The sequence below is a fragment of the Micrasema longulum genome, unplaced genomic scaffold (assembly GCF_059751315.1).
Source record: "Micrasema longulum isolate JH-2025_06_02 unplaced genomic scaffold, ASM5975131v1 h1tg000691l, whole genome shotgun sequence".
Lineage (NCBI taxonomy): Eukaryota > Metazoa > Arthropoda > Insecta > Trichoptera > Brachycentridae > Micrasema > Micrasema longulum.
This window is the reverse complement of record NW_028277887.1, coordinates 108,760-134,713: the sequence shown is the minus strand read 5'-3', so window position 1 is coordinate 134,713 and position 25,954 is coordinate 108,760. Positions and strand designations below refer to the sequence as shown.

Below are 25,954 nucleotides of genomic sequence, written 5' to 3'. Positions count from 1 at the left end.
TTTACAATTACTTAATGTAAATGTTACATAACTGTTGCTATACTTGATGCTATTTATGAATGGCGTTTATGGCATATATTGAGGCGTTTATGAATGAAGAAAATAAAGTTTACTTTTTTTATTCTAAATAACTGTTTTTATAAAATTTATTACGGTCATCTTACAGTGTATCTTTTGAACTGCTTGCCCCCAATTCGTCGGTAGTATTTAAATAGCCCTACGTGCATTAACATTCTCATTAATTGATTGTCATCTGTTTTATACATCTTCCCTTTCAGATATATTAGAACAACAGAACATTCGGAGTCAGATGGACTCTCATCGCCTTTGCGCACAACGGTCACTGTCAACTCTAAATCCCCCTACGATTCCACAACGACTAATGGAAAAACAACCTCGTTCAAAACCACAACCATCATCAATGGCAAGGATGCTAATGGCATCGCCGACCTCAGGAACCTCAAACGGGTCCACAAAATGTACGAAGGATCTAATATCATCGAGTCCCGAGGTATCGTACACCCCGAGACCAGGGAGGTCCTCACGGTCGGTCAGGCCATCAGCATGAGGATACTGGATGTGAGGACGGGAAGAATTATCACAAGTATCGACACCAGACAGAGCGTGCCCATAGAGCAGGCCGCCCAAGACGGGCTCATCGATGCCAACTTGGCCTCTCGACTGGTCGGCCCTTGTGGAACAACCGAAGATGGAAAGGAAGTTACTCTTCTCGAAGCCATCCAGAGAGAGTTGTACGATGCCGAACAAGGATTCTCCGATCCGGCGGAAAAGAGAATCAAGGTAATTTCAGAAATGAGGCAAGTCCCCGGACAGGGAATGAGCATTGCCGAAGCCATGAATGTCGGACAAGTTGATTTGCAAAAAGGATTATTCCGTCTTCCAGACGGCACCTATATATCTGTATCGGAAGCTTACGAAAGAGGCTATTTGATTTACAACGAGATTATCAAAATTAAATCCAGCGCTGTATCCTTATCTGATGCAATTTTACAAGGTTTAGTCGAAGACGATTCCGGTTGGATCGTAGATCGTAATTCTGGAGACAAATTCCAATTAGATGTCGCCATTACAAATAAGCTCATCGATCCCGAAGTTCGTGAAGTTGTCGATCCTTCCTCTGATCGTAAGATTACTTTAACCGAAGCCATTCAAAAGGGCATTATCAATCCTAAATTTGGTAGGTACGTGAATAGCGTTTCAAAAGAAAAGATTAAGTTTAACGAAGCTCAAACTAGAAGGTTAGTATGTAAACCCATGACATTAAAAGACGTAGTAGATAATTCCTTAATGGATAACAATGGTTTTATTGCATCCCCGCTTAAAAGATCTAAACTGAATATTCTCGAAGCGATTTCGTGCGGAGTATTAGATAGTGATAATGTTAAATCTGTTACAAATACTAAAACTGGAGAATTATTATCGCTTTCTGAAGCTCTGGCTTCAAGAATTATCCTCCCAGATATTACGAGGTATCGTGATCAAGTCACAAGTGAGATCTGCACCATTCCTGAAGCTGTTGACAGAGGTCTAATCACCTCGGTTTCCCAAAAATCCTTATTCGATATAGATGGTTTCCGTGATCCGGCGAATAACGAATTCTTGTCATTTAACAGAGCTTTAAACAAAGGTCTTATCTCGAGCCAGAACGGGGGTAGTATTATTATCAGTTTTAAGCCAACAAAACTCATTTCCATGGATGAGGGTATTAAGTTAGGTGCGATCCGTCCAGAGGTATATGAAATGTTAAATCGTAAAGTAGGTATTTTCCAAAATTCTAACGAGTTAAGTGTTATGGATGCCGTTTTCAAGGGGGTTTTGAACCCACATACAGGGTATTTATTAGATCCTCAAACTCAAAGGCCTTTACCTCTCGATAAAGCTGTGGAAGTCAATTTGATCACTCCGGAAGGTGCAGTTTTGCTCAACTCTCTTCTCAATATAACTCTCACAACTCAGACGGTCACAAAGACTGTTAAACGATACGTTACTATTACGAACACCAATTTAGGTGCTAGGACAGATACTATTATTACTTTCACCGAGGCTGTTAGGAGAGGGCTCATTGATGAACACACTCAAACATTCACAGACCCCACTTCGGGAACCATCATCCCAATTCAGCAGGCTTTAGATGAAGGATTGTTAGGTATAGATATACAGGAAGGGGTGGAAAGTTCTCCCTCGAGTCCGTCTTACAAATCAATAAGAAAGAACAGTTTGCCGGGACAATATGTAGAGTTAAAAATTACCAAGAAAACATTTGTAAAGGACCCATCACCCGGTCCCAGTACGAAAAGTCCAGTATCAAAAGTGGATACGGGATCTGTGTTTAGACCTGATCCTGTTACTCTTCAGAAGAGTATTGAAAAGATATATTCTAAATCAGGCACAGACGAACGTATGGATTATACAGATTCTCATAGCACTGTTCACACAACTACCGTGTCCAGTAAAACTGCCACGTCTAATTTTATTACCTCGGAACGTAAATCGATGGAAAAACAGGTGTTTGAACTTCCTCCCGATGGTTGGTATTTAGTTGAAGCCATAGAGCAGAAATTATTTGATCCCGTAACCGGACTCTTTATTATTCCAGGAACAGATCGTTTGGTCAGTTTTGAGGAATGCGTGAAATTGAAAATCATTAATCCAAAATCTGCCGTTGTAATAGATCCGAAGAATGGAAGAGAGATCACTTTGATTAGAAGCATAGAAAAGGGTATACTGAACGGTACAGGTCAATACAAACACAAAGGTCAATACATTCCAATGAAACAAGCGATTGAAAAGAATTTAGTTATATTAGGTGCTAGAATGAATGACGATTCTCCAAATCAGAGACTCATTCAGATTACTAAAGTTACCGGGCAACCCGATGTCATTGAAGTGTCGAGCGTACTAGATAATAGTCCTCCTGTCTTTACCGAAATCAAGAGCTCTGATGTTGAATTTTCTTCTCCAGAGCCATCCCAATTAGCTCCAGGTGTAATTTATGATCCTTCTACAGCTTTAGTCATAATCACCAAAACAGGGAAGTCGCAAAATATTATCACTGCTGTTAAAGAAGGAAATGTAGATCCTAGTGCTGTAAAGGTCAAAGATCCCTCAACTGGCAAAGAAATCACTATCAAAGAAGCTATGAAGAGAGGTATCATCGATGAAAAGTCTGGCGATTACATCGATAAATCAGGTAGGAAAATAAGTATTGTAGATGCGGCTAAATTCGGAGTTCTCGCTGTTGTGGGAGCTCCTCTTGTAGCTGGTGCTAAAGCGATTCAGGTTATTCGAAGCACAATGATAGTTGATCCTAAAACAGGAGAAAAGGTACCAATGGAGGTAGCTTATGAAAGAGGTCTAGTAGATGATGAAACTCTTAAAAAATACGAACAGGCTCAACGAGAATCTCCTCAAACTGTCACCACTTCTACTACCGAACACTTTGATTCCCAAGTTATTATTACAGACCCAGCTACTGGAAAGCAAATGACAGCCAAACAAGCTCTTGAATCAGGTTCAATTAAACCTGAACAACTTGAAGAATTCATCAATTCCGAACGGAATACAACAATTAAAATTGTAAGAAAGATGTTCGTAACTCACCCAGTAACTAAAGAACAAGTTCCTCTCGATGAAGCTGTTTCTCAAGGACTTATTGATAATGAAACAATGGAGAAAATTGCTCAACAACAGGCTGTTATCACTGAAACAGTTCAGCCACAAACTGTTATTAAAACATCGACAGAAAGTACTGCCAAGACAATTGTAGTCAAAGACCCTAAAACAGGTAAAGAAATAAACCTCCAACAAGCTGTTGAGAAGGGTATTGTTACTCCCGAATATGCTAGCCAACTTCTTGAATCCCTCGATTCAAACAAAAAGGTTGGTAGCGTTACAACTACATATGTCGAATCACCAAAATTGCTATCTGAAGCAGAATTGACGCGTTCTAGAATTACGACTGAACCTAAGTTCAAAGTAACTATTGGAAGTGCAAAGTCATTTGATTTGAGTCCTGAAAAGACTGGTAAGCCAGTTGTTTTGCAGAAAATGAGAAAGAAGGTTGTCAGTCCTAAAGAAGCAGTTGAAAAGGGAATAATCGATGATGCCACTGCAGAAATTTTAGGTAAAAGGGATAATTTTGTTTCACCAACAGGAGAAAAGCTCACTTTATCTGAAGCAGTTCTAAACAAGAAAGTAGATGGAGATAAAGGATCTATTATTGATCCTCAAAGAGGGGATGTCCTAAATATTAATGAAGCCATTGAAAGGGGAGTATTAGATCCTGATGGTACCAACCAATTACTTATTCCGATTGCACAAAGCTTATCTGTTCCCAAGTTAGCGGAGCAAGGGCTGATTGAGCCCGATACTTGCAAGATCATTCATCCAGAGACTGGTGATCATCTGTCTTTGCGGGAAGCCATTGTTTGCGATATTGTCGACCCCCTGTCTACAATGGTAAGCCCAGATGGACAGAAAATCACTCTCAAACAAGCAATTGTTAAGGGCAATGTAGATGAAAACAAATCTTTAGTTAAAACAAGAAGTGGAAGTTTAGACTTACTCTCTGCAGTTGGAGTCAATGTTTTTGATAAAGATCCCGAACGCAAGAGTCCAATTGAAAATATTCCACCAGCAGGAATGACTCTAGCTGTAGCTATTCAGAGAGGGTTAGTTGATGCTCAATCTCAACACATTATCCACCCAATCACTGGAGTAAAAACCCCTATTGAAAATGCTATTAAAGATAATTTTATCATGGCCATACCTTTCCCTGTCAACAGAGACGCAGTCCAAATCAAGGATGCTCTCAATGCTAAACTAATCGATTCTGATAATGGGACTTTCACAAATCCTAAAACAAAAGAAATTATACCAATATCTCAAGCTATTGAGCAAGGTTTACTGATTGTGAAACCATTAGAAGAACTTGTTTCTTTCGAAACGACTGGGGGCGTTACTTCTGTTACTGAAACTATTACGTCTCACCATACAATCACTACAAAAATGATTGAAATCTTGTCCGGATATGTTTTGCTCAGTGCTAATGAAGTGCAAGAAGTAGAGTCTGGTAAAATAATTAGCATTGAAGAAGCTAGACAGAAAGGCATTATTAAAGATGAAAAAACAAGTAAAGAGCATTTCACCACTAAGGAGGTTAAAGTCAACTTTGAAGATGCTGTCCAGCAAGGCTTAGTTGATATGGAAACTGGTACATTCAGTAATCCTGACACCGGTAAATCCATGACAATCTCAGAAGCAATAACACAAGGAATTTTAGATACATCCATTGAATCTAAGCCAATCGAGCATCATACTGAAATTGTTGAAATAAAAACAGAATATATGACTTTGATCGAAGCTTACGAAACCATATATGACGAGACAACATGTAAGTTCAAGGATCCCAAAAATCCGAAAAAATCCTATACTTTTAAGGAAGCTTTAGAAAAGAAAATAATTGATCCCGATTCAGTTGTGTTTGATATTCAATCTGGTAGCAAGGTAACTCTTAAAGAGGCACTGAAAAAGGGTATCATAGATCCCAAATCTGGTAAAATAAAGGACAAAACAACTGGAAAGTCAGTGGATATTAAGAATGCTGCCAAACTAGGTCTCTTAGCTGTGGTGGCATCTCCGGTTATTGCAGGAATGGCTATTGCTAAGGGTATTAAAAGCTTAACAAAGAAATCACCTGATAAGGAAGAAATCATTCCTGCTCTCAAAGACTCTCAAAAGTCTGGAAAACCTTCTGCCCCGATCAAAAAAGAAGAAATAGCTCCAGTTACTCCTCCTAGAAAAGTAAAGCCCGTCAAAGAAAAGTCTCCCGAAAAAAAGGTGTCGAGTCCAGATGGAGTAAAACCTGAAACAGACAGACATTCTGTAGAATTTTCAGAATCTGTCAATATTCAAGAAGAAATATTGATTTCAAGTTCAATTACCAGCCCTGTTCAAGAAAAGGATCCCAAGTACATAACAGATACAAAGGAAAAGAAGGCAGACAAAAAGTCTCCTAAAGAAGATGTTGAATTTATTGATATATCTGAATCAGCTGATCGCATTTCACCTATTAGAGAATCCGTCATTTTTGCACAACCTCTACCTCCAACTGAAAAGTCTTTAGTGTCTAAAACAGTTACAGAAATGGAAATCGCCTATGAAAGATTACCTCTAGGTGATGCTATTGGTCAGAAAAAGATCGAGCCAAAAGTGTGTCGCATTCTGGTCAACGGACAGGAATCAGTTTTAACAATTCAAGATGCTTTAGACCAGCAAGAGATTAGCCCGTTAGATGTTGTTGATATAATATCGAAAAATTGTATTTCTATTGTAAATGAGAAACCTAAATCTATTTCATTCAGTGAATTATCTCCTGAAATTCTTTCACAGTACGGATTTTACGATTCTGTGAAACAGGTCTTCTTAGATCCCAAAACTGGTCTGAAGATTTCTTTCATTGATGTGGTGTATTCGATTTATGACCCTCAAAATTTGTTCATTCAAGATCTTAATGCTAAAACAGAACAATTTTATCCTCTGGATGAAGCCATCGCTGTTCCCTTAATTGATAAAAATACTGGTCACATGGTAGACCCTAAATCTGGTAAGAGGGTTTCTTTCTTTGACTGCATCGAGCGTGGTTGGATTGTCGAAGGCCATCCGAACTATGCGACAGTCAGTGAGCCCATGTCTTTCGATAGCGTTATTTTATCTGGAGCATTTAATAAAAATACAGCAGAATTCAAAGATCCTAATACTGGGGAGGTTTATTCATTTGCTGATGCCATTCGTTTGAAATTTATAGATTCTGATTCAATATCTATGAAAAATCCAACCAATAATGAAATTATCACTTTAACCGAGGCTATTGAACTTGGTTTTGTAGACCTTTACCATGGTGTCATAATAGATATTGAGACAAAACATCAAATCGAATTAAAAATTGCATTTATCAACGGTTTGCTATCTACTAGTTCTAGAAGACCCGTTGCTTTAGAAGCCATTATCAAAATGAATCTCTATGATCCAGCTACAGGTAAAATCAAAGATCTGTCTACTAGTCAAAAGGTAACAATTGACGAAGCAGTGGAAAGGTCTATTCTTCATCCAACCATATCGGAAATTAAAGACACTAGAGCTGATGCTTTTGTTACTCTCGAAGATGCTTTGACAACCAAATTAGTCAACTCCGATACAGGAAAGTTGAGAGATACAAAAGAAGGTAATTTGATTACTTTAGATGTTGCCTACCAGAGAGGATATGTCATTACAAAACAGTTGAGGTGGTCTATTGTTGACATTATTGAAAAAGGTTATTACTATTCTAAAACAGGAAAAATTCTAGATCCGAGATCAGGTAGTGAAGTGAAGGTCAAGGAAGCTATTGAAAGTAAATTGATAGAAACCGATTCAGTGAAAATAAGAGATGATCAGCAAGATAAGTTAGTTTCAGTAAATGATGCTATTAAAGTAGGATTGTTCAATGATGATGCTGGAATAATTACTAACCCAGTAATGACTCTCGATGTAGCCAATGAGAAGGGTTATCTCTTAAGTAATAAAAAGCCGTGGTCTCTTCAAGAGGGTCTTGTACAGGGATGTTACGATCCTGATTCTGGTCTTCTTACTATCGATTCTAAAACAAAAACTCTCGAAGACGCTATCAAGAAGGGTGAAATTGACCCGGAGGTTATGTCTGTCAAAAATTCAAAAACTGGAGAAATTATCTCTCTTAGTGATGCAATTAAGGCTGGCATTATAGATTCCAAACTTGGCAAAGCTAAAGATCCTCTTAAGGGAGAAGAAATGACTTTTGTAGATGCATCAGAGAGAGGTTTGATTATTCCAGCCAAACGCAAGTTCAGTTTGCCAGAAGCTGTCTTCAAAGGTTTTTATGATCCGAAATCAGGTAAATTCACTCACCCAGAAAGTAGAGAAAAGGTGGCTACTGATAGGGCTCTGAAGAAGGGTATGTTAGATCCTCAATCGACTCTTGTTAGTGTTGATGGAAAGGTGTTGCCATTTGAATTTGCGGTAGATAGAGGAATAGTTGATGTAAGAACGGGGACCGTAGTCCTCGGAGACCGAGAAAAAATTGACTTCCAAGAAGCTTTCGAAAGAGGTGTTTTGATTGAAGTTCGTAAACCAATGTCACTGAGTGAAGCTGTTTCTAAAGGCATTTATGATGAGAACACAGGCCTGTTTATGGACCCTAATACAGGAAAGAAATGTCATCTAGCAGAAGCTATTAAGTTAAATCTTATTGATCCAGATTCCGTCCATGTAAAAGATGTTAGATCAGGCAGTTGGAAAAAGATTTCTCTTCCAGAATCTTTAGAAATTGGAATAGTCGACAGTAAAACGGGCACGGTCAAAGACATAAACAAAGATAATAGCAAGATGACAATCAAAGAAGCATTTGAGATAGGACTTTTAGTAGACAGTAAAGCCAGCATTTCTTTGCAACGAGCTATTCATCAAGGTCTTTACGATGAAAAAACCGGCAAGTTTGCGGATCCAGTCTCCAGCAGAAAGATTACTCTTCATGAGGCTATCAGGAAATTTATTATTAATCCCAAATATTTGTGTTACTTTGATAAGAAGTCTGAAAAACCCTTGACATTAGCAGAAGCATGCCGTACTGGTGTCGTTGATAGAAGAAGTGGATTATTTACCGAGCCTAGTTCTGATGTGTCCATTACTCTCAATAAGGCAATGGAGTTAGGTTTGATTGTAGATATTGAAGGTGCCGGATTCTCTCTATATGATGCATTGGCCATGGAATTGTATGATGCAGAAAAATCTAAATTCAAGCATCCTGTCACTGAAAGGCCTCTGACTCTTAAGGAAGCAGTTGCCGAAGATTTAATTAGTCCCGAAACATCTTTAGTGAAGCATATTCAGGCTAGTAAGTACGTTAAGTTGCCTGAAGCGGTAAAGAACAAATTAATAGACGAGAATGTCGGATGCTACAATTTGCCAAATGGTAATTCTATTAATTTGATTGACGCCAAACTAAGGGGTCTGATAGTTACTAGCGCTAGAAATATCTCCGTCGAAGAAGCTATAAGAAATAATCTCTTCAGACCCGATACTGGTAAATTTGTCGACCCTAAATCAGGGGATTTCTTAGATCTTAATGCGGCCATAACGAGTGGTTTTATAGATCCGGATACCACAGCGCTTAAAGACCCCGCTACCAATAAACTTAAATCCCTTCTAGCAGCTATAGAGAATGGTGATATCGACGTCACTAAAGGTAGAGTTCTAGATTCCAAGATGAAGAGAGCTTATAATTTAGATGTGGCATTAGACAAAGGTCACCTGGTAACAGTTTTGAAACCTCTAACTTCATCTCGCGGTATCCGTAGAGCTTCTATAGATTACACTAGAGATAAAGAACCTATTTTGAGAGAATTTACATTAGACGAAGCTTTACGGTTCGAGTTCATAGATCCGAACACTGCCGTCGTAAAAGATCCCCAAACTGGAAAATTCAGAAAACTTCAAGTCGCTATTGACGAAGGTACCATTGACCTCAACAGCAAGGCGGCCTTCGATCCTCAATCAGGCCGCTCAAAATCCGCGTGCGTCGTCTTCGAGAACGGTTTGATCGTTTACTATCACGAACCTCTATCGTTCGAGCAGGCGATCGAGATGAAACTTCTGGACATCCAGACAGCCAGATTTACGCATCCCCGAACCAACGAGGTATTATCAATTAAAGATGCCGCCATTTTAGGCCACGTCGATTCGGATACGGCGCTGATTAAAGATAATCTCAAGAAGAAGCTGGTCAAATTGCCGGAGGCGTTCCGCAAAGGGCTGATGGACGCTGAAAAGGGAAATATTTTGGATACTGAAACATCGAAATTGCATCCGTTACCAGCCGCTTTGGAAAGCGGGTTGCTGATAACTCCCAAGAGGAGTTTCACACTCAACGAGTGTCTGAAATTCGCAATCTATAACCCCACAACTGGGGGATTCTTCGATCCATTTATTACTACGAGCGTCATAGATAGGAAGAGACTTACACTCACGGATTGCATCGAGCAGGGGATAGTTGACCCGTCGAGCACTGTTGTGAAGGATCCGGAGAGCGGACATATAGTTCCGCTTCAGCAAGCGATCAGTGCGAAGCTCGTGGATCCGATCGGTGGGAGGCTAGTCGTTGACCCCGCCAAGAAAACATCCATCGATTTGGTTAAAGCTCAGACGAAGGGGTATATATTGGCTGCAGAAACAAGGGTAAGTCACTCACTATTCGCTTCCATTAATATCTTTCCCTGTCTCGCAAATACTTGCCAAGCTCACGTTACGCAAGTAGAATTCTGTTCCATATCTTTTTCATTGCATCGCAAGAAGCACATTTGAATTTTTTAAATGATTTTTAGACTGAATGATGGTTATGGATTTTTATGATTTTTGAAACATACCTGAATCCGCTTTGATTTCCGCTTAATCCTCGGAGAAATTTTCTGTTCTCTAATTGTTTTTTGTTGTTATCGAATCAGTGGTTTAATTCTAACTGCATGTTACCAAATGAATTGTAAGATCTTCGAAAGATTGGCTCGATCATCAGCCTCTATTCTATGACGAAGATGGCTCTAACGGAAATCGTTATAAACACGACGGCGATTGTTACTGCTAAAAAATTGAATACTAAACCATATCTAATAACTTAGTATTAAAAGAAACAAAAGCATCGCTCGTTTTGTAATACAAACGATCCGTATTTGAAAGTTAATTTGAATTATTTCAGATTAGGTGGAAGTGTTATGATTGGCTTAAGTTATTTAATGTTTGTTTTTAATATCATATTCATCATTTATTTAGAAATGATCATGGCAAAATACATTCATAATATATGTTACGTTTTCAATCAAATTATGCTTTTGAAAAATTTTAAACTTTGAAAACATGTCTCGGATTCGAATGCCATAAAATTTCATAAAGTTTGCCAATCGAAATAATCACAATGTAAGCACTATTTTGTGAAACCTTACCCGGGAATTAATTTTTCATCATTATTCAATATTGAATTTAACTCTCCGGATTAAAGAAATATATTCAATGCTGTATTTCGCCATGTTCATCAACCATCAGGTCATCTGACGAGGCTCATTTATGATTTTGTGTTTTCGTTATATTTTGTTTCATATGCTTAGAGCAATTTATATTATTCTCTTTAATAAACTTTGATGTATGTATCTTAATACTGAGCTTTTATGGTAAAACTTCTACTATAGTTTCGATGTTAGAAGCCTTCTATGTTGTTCTACTTGGCCGTGTATTTATAATCACTGAAGACGTATTATGAATTTGTAAAGGGGTTGGATTGAAAAGGGGATCAACACATATGAAAGACTAGATGTAAAAAGGCGCCTGACCAATGGTTTAACACATTCACGGGTACTTTTTTCTCATGGGATCCTTTCAAATGGACACATATATTATCTTTCTTATTTTTTGGGATATTTCACTTACGAATAGACCTTAGTTGATGGTTTGAAGTAAATCTTATTGGCCTAACATACTGGGACAGTTTTGTTGCTGACTATTTTTTATAGGAACACAATATCTCGTCCATGTGATTCGTTCAGTTTCATGTAGGCTACAGTTGTCTCTTCACTATCAATGTCTTTGCTTTATCAATAGCCGTCATTTCCTAAATGAGAGACATGATTCTGACGGCTATAGCTGGCATAGCCGCGAACGCGTTAAGTGGTGTAACATTTGCCATTCTGCCCATCTGTGAACATCTTTTTGACATGTTTTTTTAATATGGTGTTTTCACAATTCAGGAATAATATTTCCAATATTTGGAGTGGATTTTTACGATTCTAATAATAAAATTATCAATGCATAAAAAGCTCATTTTTATTTTTAATTTTTGGGTTTAAAAACGAGCACATACAAAACGGCTCGCAGGTAACGTAATACATACCTTTTATCCCATGAAACGACAAACGCCTTGTTTTTAGAAATGTGCATACATACACAATAGAGTGAGCCGATGATGTATGAAGTTTTTTTATTTTTTTAGACATCAAAGTAAAAGGGGTGTAAAAAGTTTCATTTTGGATCACATTGAACTAAAAAATTATTTAAAAAAATATTCCATACTACTTTTGGCCCTCGACCGAGGTTTGAAGTTTAAATATTTTGTTAATTATCTATATTGATAAAATTATTTATTTGTTAGTAAAGATATAACTTAATCACATTACAAATTCGAACAAGTTTTAAAACTACCAAAATGCAAAAAGTTTACACTCCGCGGAACTGATTCTGTTGAGCGCCTGGCGAATATTGACAAATACAATGGCTCATTAAAATAATGCTACCCATTTATTACAAAACAAAGAGCAACTCACGCCCTTTGATGCTTATTTAATAAGGTTTAATGCACATTTTAAAATTTAAGTAGACTGATTTTCTTACTTAAATACAATATGACAGCCGGTTTAGCGCAAACAATTTACTTTTTGAAAACTCCAAGCTCTGGTTGAGGGCCAAAAGTAGTATAAAATATTTTTTTAAATATTATTTGCATCCGAGTAATCCAAAAGGCAACTTTTTAGACCCCTTTCATTTCGAAATTCGAAAAAAAATATATATCGGCCCACCCTAATGTACATATTTTAATATGTTCTTCATATAAAAGAAATATTTTTGCAAAAATAGTAGATTCGTGTCTTTTGCAAGGTCAGTCTAATGAATAATATTACAAATTAGTATCTCAATGATTATAAATACTGGCTCAAATTCCTCTTTCTTTTGTATTTATCATAAACTCTTATATTCTATTGTTTATTTAATCAAATTACTTGCATCTAATAATAAATTAAAAACTTACTTTAATAAACCCTGCACCCTTTTAAGAATATTTTGCACCCTCTTCCAAAGACTCTGAGCATATTTGGTGTCTCGCTAGTTAAATATAAGAAAAACACAAAATCGCATGAAACCATTCGGTTCCCCCAATTGTCAAATAATTCCTCGAATAATTAGATTTATCTCCCCGTCGCTTACCAAGGAATGAACAGCTAATCAAATGATACACACACATGCATACATCAAAACATTCATTTCACAAAAACCAGTTGCATTAAAATATTCATTTCACAAAAACCGGTTGCATTAAAATAATCATTTCACAAAAATCGGGTGCATTAAAATATTCATTTCACAAAAACCAATTGCATTAAAATATTCATTTCTTACAAACCAGTTGCATTGAAACATTCATTTCACAAAACATCGCTGTTCTATCATACTTTAAATTTTTACTACTCAAAATATTACATAGACTTTTTGAAATACTGTAATTTATAATGTTAAAAGATGAAAACATTTCGTTTTTATGCACAATTAAAATCAGTGTTATTATGGATTACTTGAAAGTTGCTAAAACAGGTTCGAACAACCCGTGGTTTTTTTAGAAATGCAAAATACTTTGTAAAATATATTTTTCTTTCGTTTTTATTGACCCGTAAATTCTACTTTATTTAAAGCTATTGATCTTATTTTTTTACACTCGTTATCCTTATCTTATTTTTTTTAAACATTTCCAATATAAATATTTTTTTGTAAATTTTACTAAAAGTTACAATTAGTTTTTTTTTCTTATTTTTTTTTCACCAGTCTTAATATAGGAAGCTGATAAGCGTGAACAATTTATTTAGAGTGTCAATCTAATTTAAAAAACTAATAATTATTATTAGCTAAAGTTAAATTCAAAAGGTTTTATTTAGTTGTCGGGTCGTGGTCCCGTGACTAGTGTCATTCACGGACTAAAGGTTCGCATCCAGTTCTACCACAACTTGATTCCCACTTTTGAATAGCGAGTTATTTTCAACTCGTTGAAAATGGCTCCCAAACTTGAAATGTTGGGGTAAATCTTAAGAACGCAAATGTGGATTCTTACAATTTTGGCGGCCATTTTCAACGAGTTTTAAATAACTCACTATTAGAACCCCGTACCTTTGATCCGCGAGTCTGTGATACTAGCCACAGGACCACAACCCGATTCAAATTAAAAGATTTTAAAAATAAAATTTAAAAAACAACTTTGTTTTTAACCACTATTTTTTTTTTTAAATCCACCGACCGGTTTCAAAGCCAACAAGCCTCTTCGTCAGGGTTTACGTAACTAACGAATTAATTCTTATTTTATTTTTATCATGTTTACTAAATACTACACGTGGACCCAATAAATCAAGTCTTTTTTTTTCCTTACAAGGGTGGTAATTTGATATCAATATTTTCAAAGCTAGACAGGAGAGGACTTAAAGAAATATTGTTTATTTGGTTAGAAATAGAAAGATAAAATAGGAACTAAGTCATTAGTTACGTAAACCTTGACGAAGAAGCTTGTTTGCTTTGAAACTGGTCGGTGGAAAAAAATAATTAAAAAATTAGTGGTTAAAAACAAACTTGTTTTATTAATTTTATTATAATGAATAACCACAAAGTGCTTCAAAGATGAAATTTATAAAAGATTTTTCTTTTCAATCGCAATTAAAATTGCAATCAAAGATAATTGTTTTTTTTTTAAGCTTTGTTTTAAATCTTTTATTGATTAATTATTTGTGGTTAAGTAATTTATATAACATTGATTTTAATACATTTGAATTAAATTTACAACGCGTGGTTGTGGTTTCATTACCAAAATCTAAAATCACACAGTTAAAAATGACGACACGATTCAGCTGTTCATTCCGGGTACCGATCAGCCCACTCAATGAAAGTTTTCTCATTACAGCGATTCGAAATGCCTGCGACGCTAGCCAACCTCGATATAATCCATTTTAGACTTAATGTCGAGAGATTACCCCGCCTGGAAACCAGCAAATACCTAGATTCCCACCAAACGATCAAGCGCCATCAGCTCTTTCTTAGCGCGTACCATGCTTTTGACCACAGAGATCACAGTCTAAGCCCCTCGGAACATACGAACCCCTCCCCAGTTGAAATCCATTCCCTTTAAAATTTAATTTCGATTATTTCTGCCCCCAGAAAAAAACAAGTCTTTTTCCGACCGGTATTTCTCTCAAACTTTGGTTCTTATTATTTTTATTTTGTTTCAATTTAAATTCTACGTAATCTTTCACTAGTCGACTAAATTTTCCTTGTCAATTAGTTGCGAGAAATCACTTAATAACGATTTTATGATACCGAAGAGAGCTGACCGAACGCATTCAATTCGACACATTTCAAACACGCGTAAAAACTGGTTTGAAATTATTTTAATTTGTGTCGATTGAGTTTTTCGTTTTGGAACTCAATTTTAATTCGAGTGTTTTCTCCGATTGAAGACCTTGTTATAAAGACCTCAAATGTCACAAACTGTCATTTTTTTAGGAGAGTGGTCAAATTGTTTGCAGCGGCTCCTTGAGGTTATTATACCTTAAAGCACTGTATAAAACTTGAAATTAAAAAAGTTTTGGACATTTTCTTTAAACTATGCGCTATAAATGGTTAAGACAAAACATAAAAAAATTATTTTTTTTGAAAAAAGTGAACGTAATAGTGGTACATACTCTTGAACAAAAAAAAATAATGATTTTACAAAACATAAGACTAGGGAATTAAGCATTTTTAATTTAAAGGACATATAATTTTTTGGAAAAAAACTGTTGTACGACGTAACCATAAAATCAAATGAGATAAAAACTCGAAAAAATTGACATTTGCTGTTTTTAAAACACGGCCTTCAATTATTTTATTTATTGTTATTTTTGTTACTGGTAATGGTTTGAGATACACTTTATTGAATTGTAATGTTATTTCATTGCAATATTTCTCAAGTTTGATTACCGTTTTCATACAAAATATTATTTTTTAAAAGATTTTTGTTTATTCAACTCAGTTTTTACCACATTTTTGCTAAGTGAAATCTTGCAGCTAATCGACGATCTATAATAATATGTGAGAAAATTAATCAATTTCAACATTGGCTTCCAAATTTAAAAATATTTTCTAGCAGCTATCTTGTTCAAAATAACAAATGAAGACAGCAATTGTGACAGCTGTTTGTAAAAGGCTTCTTTTTGTGTTTTTAAAACAAATCCCTTAAAATATCCCAACCCGCTAATTACTAACAATATTTTGCCACAAAATCATCCATCATTTAGTAATTCATAGTTTTTTTAATGGAATCATACTGCTTACTGCTCTTCTGTGATATTAGATTTTAATTGAAAATACTTTGTTTAAAACCACCTTTTTTTATAAAGTGGTGTTAAACGAAGTAGTTTTAATAGAAAACCACATTGTCAGTATTTTAAACACGTGATAACTAGTAACTGCACCAACAGTATTGTTAAAATGCAAAGTAGTTCGCAATTATTTTTGAAAAGTAGGAAGTGTAACAAGATTTTGAGGTTAAGAAACATTTTTTTCAAATAAAAAAATATCAGAAAAACCTTATTTGAATTCCACTACTCGATCCCTGTTTTCTATATTAGTTTGCAGGGATACCATTAGAAATAGCTAAAAAAATATTTTTTATTGACCACTGTAAAATCTGTTTCATTACAAATTTTATTTGTCAATAGCAAAAAAGATTTTTCAAATAGAAGAGTCTAGGATCAATGGAAAGGGGAAATGAATTTAAACTTCTTTATTTTATACCACTTATTTAATAGGCATGTCAATCTTAACTGATTCCCGAGCCATTTTTTGACATCTAAGACTTTTTAATGAAGTCATTTCGTGGTCCCGTTGCATTCCAGATTTAAAGTCCGAGATTCCTCTATAAAGTAGACCGTCATTCAGAAACTGGTAGGAGATCAATAATGATGTTTACTGTAAATTTTTGGTTCAAAACAAAGTTTTTTTTTTAAAATTAAAACTTCAAAGACGGTGTTTGGTGCAGGATGAGTTTAAAACCTGATTTTCACAGAAGGCTGTGAGCAGCCGAAATATTTTGCCCGTGGTTTTAATATTGAAGTATCCTTGTTATCCTTAATCCGAGCTTATGTTCCCCATCATGAGTCATTATAACCCGGCATTGCATGCCCAGAGTGGTCGCTTCCAAACTGTAAGTTCACACAGAGAGACATAGAGTGATTAACCGCATACAAACATTATATATGGTGGAATGGTCTCACTAAATGGTACAAGTTCTTAAACAAAAGAACAAAAAAAATAAGGTAGTATCCCCCTTAATTATTATACTGTTATATTTTAAAATTAACAAACGTGTGTTCGTGTCGTTTGCGGCATTACTGTTTAATTGTGTCTGTGAATATTATTTAACTAATTTTTAAAATTCAATGTTTTTTCTAAACGTTTTTTTTACTGTTTCAGGTTTTTTTGTTGTTTTACTGTAAAAAGTTGTTTTTTTAATGTTTAAAATAAATTAAATACTCTAACATCATTACATTAATACCAACGTCTAACGTACAGTTAATTCACTATAAATAATCATAAAAATAATACTATTAATCTAGCAGTTTTTTTATAAGTGCACATTTTATTATGATCTTTAATAACCTAAAAATATTGTACCATATTACGATTAAGTTATTATTTACGTTTTTAAGCTTGCTTCACCTTGTCAGCTTGTTTTTTTATTGATGCTTCCTTTTCAGTGGCGGTTTTTTATATCATTTCATTTATTTATCATTTGTCATTGTCGCTGAGAAGGATTTGGCTTGTTCTATCGTATTTCTTTCAGGAAATTGCTTACAAGGAGTAGCATTGCTGGTCCTCCGCTTTTTGTGTTGTTTCCGTCTATGCATCATTTTAAATAAAGCATGTTTGATTTACTCTTCGAGGGAACGAGATCTGCTTTGAATATTTCTGGTGTTTTATTAATTGAAATGTCTGTGTTTTTTTCCGTTTTAAACTGGTGCCTTTACCATTAAGAATTTGTCTCCAGCGCCGGATCTAACAGGGTTCGAGTGCCCCGTCACTTACTGAAAAGGGACGGGAATATACACGTTTGTAAATTAATACGAGCATATTATTCTCCCATCCCTTGTAAGTAAGTGTCTGGTTCTATGTGCCAACTGAACCTACAATAGGTCCGGATCTGATACAATGGATAATTTTTTAACTAAATCGTGTCAATCTTTTTTGCCCATTTTTGGGCATTTTCAAATGAATTTGTTGAGAAATTATCTAATAATTTAATCTCAATGCTATTCTCTGAATTTAGCTTACAATGTTCAAATACAACATGTTTTAATGTTATTTGATACGAGCATTTTAATTCTGTATGACAGAAGCAAATTGTGGTAACGGCATTGGTACACTATGAAGTAATGCAAAAAACAATTTTTTTCGATAGTCACTCATCAATATTACTTTGTTTAATACCACTAAATTTGTTGTATATACTCGTATTCATTGGATTGAAAAAAACTTTTCAAGCAATAATTTATTCACCATTAAAACGCAAGTAAGATTTGATGACAAGTAGATTGTTGTTTTAAAGGTTTTAACAAATTAAATAGTTGGTTGAAAACAAAGTTTTTAATTTAATTCATCAAATATGTATGACAATGGTATTAAACAAAGATTTCATTTTAATTTTGCATTATTTCAGATTTATTTCAAGAATATCTTTCAAAGTGTTGTATTTTCAGATGTTTTAATTTTATTTGTGATAAATTTGATCTTTTTTAAACTAGTTTTCAACTATCAGATCAGATGAAACTGAAATTTTTTAACCCATTAAAATATTTTTTTTATTCTTTGTTTTAAAAAAAAAAAAAAAAATTTAATAGTCAATGTATCAGAATGTTTGACAAATATTTTCATAGAGCACTTCATGAAATCTTAGCTGTGCAGTGATAAAATGTGATAAATAAAAGTGATGAAAAAAAAATGCAGTGGTATCTTAACAAATAAAAAAGACAGTTAAAATACTCAATAATGCCTATTCTCTTAATTTAATGGTCTGTCTGAAATCAAATTGCAGAGTTTTTTCACAAATACACGCCCTTTAAAACTAATTAATTTGGATCTTACTGGGAATCAAACTCAGGACCTCGTTCGAATAAGCCGAACGCGCTAAATCTATATTATTAAAAAAATAAAATATTAGCATTTTTATTATATAAGTGTGGATTTTTGTTTTTCGATATTTGTCAAACCATCGGATACATTGACTTGTATCGTGTTAGTTAACCAATGTAAAAATATCCATACTAGAACTTTTCTGTGAAGCATGTTGATCAATAACCCAAGCGGAGTTACTTCCCTTTCAAATAATTATTATCTAAAATTGATAAAGTTGTAAAAAGGTAACTTATCTTTCTTCTGCTTACTCCCTGTAAATGTAAAAAGATTTTCATAATTGTAAAAAAAGTATTGTTGTCTCTTAGGAAAATTCATAAACATTTTGTAAAATATTTTCAGTGGTTTCTAGGGTTTGCCAATTTTTCTAAAATTTTGTCATCAATTGTTCTCCTTTTCAAAAACACAATCATTTGTTTATTTAAAAAAATAATTTATGCTAGAATCGTGGGCGAGTGTTGTCGACTCGATGGCTGCTCTCTAGTAATAATCCTGAAGAAGGAAATCGAGTGGAGATTAGTTCGCCTTGTAGTATAATCCTGTAAGTCCTGGGTTCGATTCCTCGCAGGGTGGACGTGGAGTATTGTAGTTTCTCCATAGGGCCCGGAGAGGGTGGACATTTCTCTATCCTGACATGCATTAATTTATAGGTTTAAAATTTAAGCTGGTTTAAAATTATTGCATTGAGCCAATGAACGTATATTCCATTGGTCCACAACTTTGTCTATCTCGATGCTTCTTCTGGTGTTGGATGTGAAAGAGATGGTGTTTATCTTCAATAAAAAAAAGAGATTAAGTCATATTGAAAAGGAGCACAATTTTCTGGCAAAATGTCCATTTTCCATCGCTGAAAATTAAACGCCTCAGCTTCGGCTGCACATGTTCAAAGCTTTACCAAAGTATTCTGACTTATTCGATCCTCCATTGCGCCAAACTGATATATTTTTTTGTTTTTCTTCCCTCCCCCATTCCCGTCCACAGCAAGCCGTGGAAGAGAAATACCGCCTGTGCGATGAGCAACTCAACAAGCTGTTGGATTGGGTCAGCGACATCGAGGAGAGGCTCGCCAATCAAGAGCCGGTCAAGGAAGACAAGGATGACCTCAGGAACCAGATCAATAACATCAAGGTAAAAGAAGCTTTCTTTTGTATAATTTTCCTTTACTTCTTCTGAAGAATGGGGCCCAGTGCTATATAAGCCCCCGACGTCACTGCAACCTGTGTATGTCTATTTTGACAGGTTCTCTTTTGTTTGACTGGGTAAATTAGTTCTCGACCTCCAAGCACAGGTCTTCAATGAGCTTGGCTACTGAGTGGAATGCGAGTGCTCTCATATTGCTAAACCTTCCTCTCCAAGCCCAGATCCTTAAGGTATCAGGCTATTAGGTAGGGGGCAAGCACTCTAACATCTTCAGGTTAAACCGATTGCCCCCCGAGGTGTGGCATCTTTTTGCTATAAAGTATAAAACATTACATGCACATAGAATATGTATTTATTTAACTTTTTGTACATAATGTTATTTGTACATTGGCTAGCTTATTGCCAAATGGCAATTTCTTCCAACCAACCGATAAAATAAAAGTTTTATTTTTATAATTCAAGTTACAGAACATATTCAATAGAAAAAAAGATTAAAAAGCTAAAGATATATTAAAATAGAAATAAACGTAATAAATTACCTTAAATCAAAACTATTACTCAATGGGAAAAAGGAAAAAAAGAGGAAAAAGGAAAGGAGGAAAGATTAAGGAAAAGAAAGGAGATGTTTCTTCAGACGTGATTTAAACAGAGATAATGTAGTAACATCTTTGATGGTGGATGGGAGATGATTCCACAGTCGAGCCGCATGGTCACTGGAAGAGGTAAACCATGAACTGATAAGCGATAAAATTTTTCACGCAGGTATATAGGAGCGTTAGGACTATGAAGTACATTGAACAGAAGTGAGAGGGAGTGATAGTCTCTCCGCTGTATAGGTGTTTCATCATCTGCTTTGCGGAACCTACATCTAGAAGTTTCAACATTGTTAATTCTAGTGAAGTGTTTATTCAGTCTGCAGTGCCCTGTGAGGGCTCTGGTGATAACCCTTGTTTAGTTAAGTTTCATTAGATCGAAAACAAACCTTTACGAGTATCTCTTTCGTATAAATAGATTATTTTTACCCAAAATCTAATGAAAACTCATCTAAAACGACTCGATTACAATTGTTTGTTATTTTCCGCAGCAAATCAAAGAGGAGCTCGAGTCCCAGCAGCGCGCGGTGGCGGGCGTGGGCGAGCAGGCGCGCCAGCTCGTGGTGACGGGCGGCGCCGTGCTCGCCGCGCGCGAGGCCGACGCGCTGGAGAGGGCCGCGCACCAGCTGCGCGAACGCGCCGATCGCGCGGGCGCGCGCGCCGCCACCATGCATCGCCGCCTGCAGGCCGCCTGGGACGAGATGGCCAAGTTCAGGTGCGTGTTTATACCATATATCTATCTGTCTATCCATGTGATTACATTACAACCCTCGGTGAGTCTTAGTTTCCTTTAAGAAACATCTCCATTCTATCTCGACTCTGGCTACCACCTTCTGTCTGCCATGACATCATTCATCTATTGCAGTCTCGATCTGCTCTCATTTCTACGCTATACTGGGTTGTTAAATAACATTATTTTTTAGCTAATGCGATCTGTTTATTTGAATGAATTTGACTACATTGACGTCCTGGCATGGATCATGGAGCTCCATGTTGTCCATCCTTAATAGGTTCAAGGATTCTGCGAAAGGTTTTCCTTTCAAAGCAGTCTAATCTTGTTTTGTCATGTTTGGTAAGTGTCCAGGTCTCCGAGGCATATGTTAGAATTGGTCTAAGTGCAGTAAAAGATGAGATTAGAATATTTTGTGTAGTATACCAGCAAAGGCTCGGTAACCCCATCAATAGTCTGGGGAGCAGCTTACTAGATGTAAGTGGAGATGTTTAATGACTTAATTACTTTAGCGTTCTGGATTTGTCAAATAGATAGAGAGCCTACCATTTTAAATCAGAGAGATGTCAGATGTCACTTCACGCTCTCTTACTCAAGAAATCAATGGTCTAAGACTGATTGTTGATTGAAAACGAAAAAAATGTTTTTATTTACAGGGCCCAAAGGCTTTCATATTCTCTAATAAATACTTTGTCTCCGTTGAGATGTCTTTCCTTCAACCTGTAATTTTTCAAGACTATGAAATATTTATCTAACCAAAAATTCCTTTGTGTCTGTTTTCTACCTTTTATTCCCCTCTTGTCTAGTGAGATTTCTGTCCATTTACTTAGTAATCCCTCAGTGTCCATTGAGAAATCTATCTAGTATCTAATAATCTCTTCGTCCATACACTTTTTGGTTAAAAGATGTTTGCTAATAATAAAAAAGAAATCACTTCCGTATTATGCAAATAGAGTCTAGATTTCCAACTGTCCATGCATTTTGTAGCTACAGGACATGTAATCTAGATTCTATCAGCAAGACGTAGTGAGATATTTATTGTTCAGCGCCCTTAAGAAGATTTTTGCAAAGTTGGCCCTATAAAAATTATCCACAATAATCATATTCCCTTCTAATAAGTAACTCCTTACCTCACCGATTTTGTATTTTTTCTATTTTAAAAATTAATTTAGAATGTTTTTGTCTTTCTTGCGACATCTGCCAACAGTTAATGTATTTCGTTACAGCAACGAGCTGACGACATTCAACGCTTGGCTGGACACGTCGTACCGCACGCTGGAGGAGCAGGAACGTGCGCTGGCCCAAGGCAAGGCTGGGGAGAAGGTGGCGGCCGCACGGGACTTCCTGGGCGACGTCATGGCACACCAGGCCGACCTGCGCTTCATCACCATGGCCGCACAGAAGTTCGTCGACGAGTCCAAGGTCTGTACAAACACACATTCGGATGCGCCAACACGCTCCTAGACTTAATGGGCCAATGTCATAAATCGCAATATTACGGATGAGTAATTTTTCAGCCGTTTCGTGGCGTTATAATGAACTGTTTGATATGTTTTATAATGAATATTAATAAAAAACTTAAAATGTATGTCTATATATAAAAGCTTATTATGTAGTTCTTTTAATTGACATCGACCCTTTACAAAATGCTGGCAAAAAAAAAATTAGTCTGGCATTGCCCCTTTTAGATCCAAGTTGCAGAATTATTAAATGAGCAATTTTTGAATGCAACTGTTCCATTGTCACAGTGTGAAATAAAAAAATTGCTGTAGAAACTTGAAAAGATCACAATGAACGCTTGATCATTATACCAGAGAAAAGATAGAAATCAGACTTCCATTTAGAAAAAAGGCAAAGTCACAAAATTAAATTTTATGTCTTCTTCACGTGTCATGTCGGGTCCCCCCCCGACATTGACGACCACTCGGGAGAAAGCTACCCCATCCTGAGCAGTGCAAAACAGCTCCTCCACAGTTCTAATCCTGGTCCATGCTCGGATGTTTCCAAGCCAGAAAAGCTGTTTTCTTCCGACCCCTCTACGTGCCTCGATCTTCCCCTTCGTGACAAGCTGAAGTGTGGCATATTTATCACCTCTCAACACATGGCCAAAATATGAAATCTTACGGAGCTTAACAGTGGTGAATACTTCTCTATTAGTATTGGCTCTACGTAATACTTCATTATTGGTTATGATATCAGTCCAAGATATTCTTAACATTCTACGGTGGATCCACATTTCAAATGCTTCAAGGCAGTTTGTAATATTAACTTTAAGAGTCCACGCCTCTACACCGTACAGTAAGACAGACCATATATAACATTTGACAAAACATTTTACATCGTCACAAAGAAGATTTTTCATTTGTTAAATGCTGTTGGAGCTGCTTCTATTCTGCATTTTATTTTAATGTCGGGGTCTAGATTTTCAGTGATGATACTGCCTAAGTACCTGAACTGTTTCATTCTCTCAATATTGACACCTTTAAGTTGGAGATTTACATTTAGATTACTCTGTCGGCTAAGACCATAAGTTTAGTTTTGTTTCCATTAATATTTAAACCAAAACATTCACCGACTGAGTCAATCTTATCAAGCAATTCTTTTAAGTGATCGAGCAATTTTATGTCAGGCAGTACAAAATATTATGGCATGGTAAAAAACATTTATGAAGAGAAAAATATTTTTATAAATGAAATATTTGATCACACATAACATTATTTTCATGCGTGCCCTGTTTCTAAATTCAAAATAAGAATAAAATAAATCAATTTCTCTGTCTCCAGGAGTTCCTGTCGCTGCTCAACGACTTCCGAACATCGCTGCCGTCGCGCTACTCGCATCTCCTCCAACCCACGGACTCGGAGGTCCGCGCCCAGGTGCAGCTGGCCGGCCGGCGCCACGCCGACCTGCTGGCTCGCGCCCAGCGCCTGCAGGAGAGGCTGCGCGGGGTCGGCGACACCAGGAAACTGTACGGCGACGCCGTGGATAAGGCCAGCCGCTGGTTGAAGGAGGTACGAAAACCTACACTGCTCCTTACCATAGTATATTTCTAATCCGACTGTATCCTACTGATGTGCTCGGCGTCCATTTTGGAAATAAAAAAATTTCTAGAGCCCTCCGATATTTTTAAACCTACCATGTGCTGCGCATCTTAAAAACATACCTTTTTTTGTTACACATAACTGTATATTTCTGAAAGGCATCAGGTTAGAGAATGAAGGCTCGGAGCTCAATTACCCACAAATTGAAATGCCATTTTCCTTGCGCTAGTAGTGTGTCTCTTCAATTATAAAATGTAACTTATTAACATGGACGAATTGACCCCCATTTTACCACGTCAACTCAATTTTTTTACTTTTAGATCGAGCCACAATGCAAAGCCGTGATCTCCGAAGTAATCGCCGGAGATCCCAAGGCTGTGGAAGCCCAGCTGACGAGGGCCAAGGCACTTCACAATGAGATGCTCGCCCAAAGCAGGCTGATCGACAACGCCAAGGATGTAAGTTGGAACTTTTTACTTCACATTTGACACGTTTAATTACTCCGTTCTGAAAATCTTATGATAACAGCTTCAAAATAATCTACCTTATGCTGGGAACCTGGAAATGTGGCAGTGTTGTAAAATCTAAGAGCGTGTCTCTTCTTCTCGGGATTGTCAGAGGAGACTCCGAGAGGTTAATTAATGCATGCGGAGGAACGAAGAATCAATATCAGTTGTGAATATTGCTTACTGAATTTAAATTGTATTAAAAAAAATGTAATTTATTCTTTGCCTAGCTAAGAATGCCTACTCTACCACTGTTTGTTTCCCCTATAGCAAATGAACACTGTGGTAGCCAGTATCGCTCATGGTTGCCACAACAACTTAACGACGCTTTAATTTCTTAGCTGTTCCTAACAAACAGACAAACAAGCAGACTATCACGCCATTTCTCTGTAGGGGTAGGCAGAGATGATAGTACGCCATATCACTCTGTCTTTGCACACAGACCTCGCTTCCTCTACGTTCATACATCTTCTCATGCACGCACGCCGATTATTCCTACTCTTGACATGTGCATCTTTAAGTATTTGACGGGCTTGATTGAGCCATGTCTTTCTCGGTCTTCCTCGTTTTCTGCATTCATCAACATTTGCATCGTAAATCCTTTTAGCCGTTCCTTCGCTGTCCGTTCGCTCAACTTATCCAAACCAACGCAGCACCCCTTTCTTGATTCTGTCGATAATGCATGTCTCAGCCTTGCACAGTTCACGAATCTTGACATTTGTGCACCTATCATACATCGTTTTACCACACATTCGCCTGAGGAGTCGCATTTTGACACCATTTAACCTACTTTCATCATTGTTTTTCCAATTCCATACTTCGCTCCCATACATTAGAGTTGGCACTAGAACTCCATTCGCTCCACGCTGTTCCTAACATGTTACGTAAACC

The 25,954-nt window shown here is 36.4% G+C and overlaps 1 protein-coding gene across 4 annotated transcripts in view; it reads left to right on the top strand.

Annotated features, from left to right (window-relative positions):
* shot (dystonin-like protein short stop) overlaps positions 1–25,954 on the top strand; it is a 495,344-nt gene that overhangs the window by 369,717 nt on the left and 99,673 nt on the right. For all 4 annotated transcript variants that reach the window (XM_088229644.1, XM_088229645.1, XM_088229643.1 and 1 more), the window contains 6 exons: positions 279–10,269; positions 20,035–20,181; positions 21,278–21,501; positions 22,743–22,938; positions 24,300–24,527; positions 24,878–25,015. In XM_088229644.1, the coding sequence (XP_088085770.1) occupies positions 279–10,269; positions 20,035–20,181; positions 21,278–21,501; positions 22,743–22,938; positions 24,300–24,527; positions 24,878–25,015 (10,924 nt within the window). The remainder of the gene's footprint in view (positions 1–278; positions 10,270–20,034; positions 20,182–21,277; positions 21,502–22,742; positions 22,939–24,299; positions 24,528–24,877; positions 25,016–25,954) is intronic.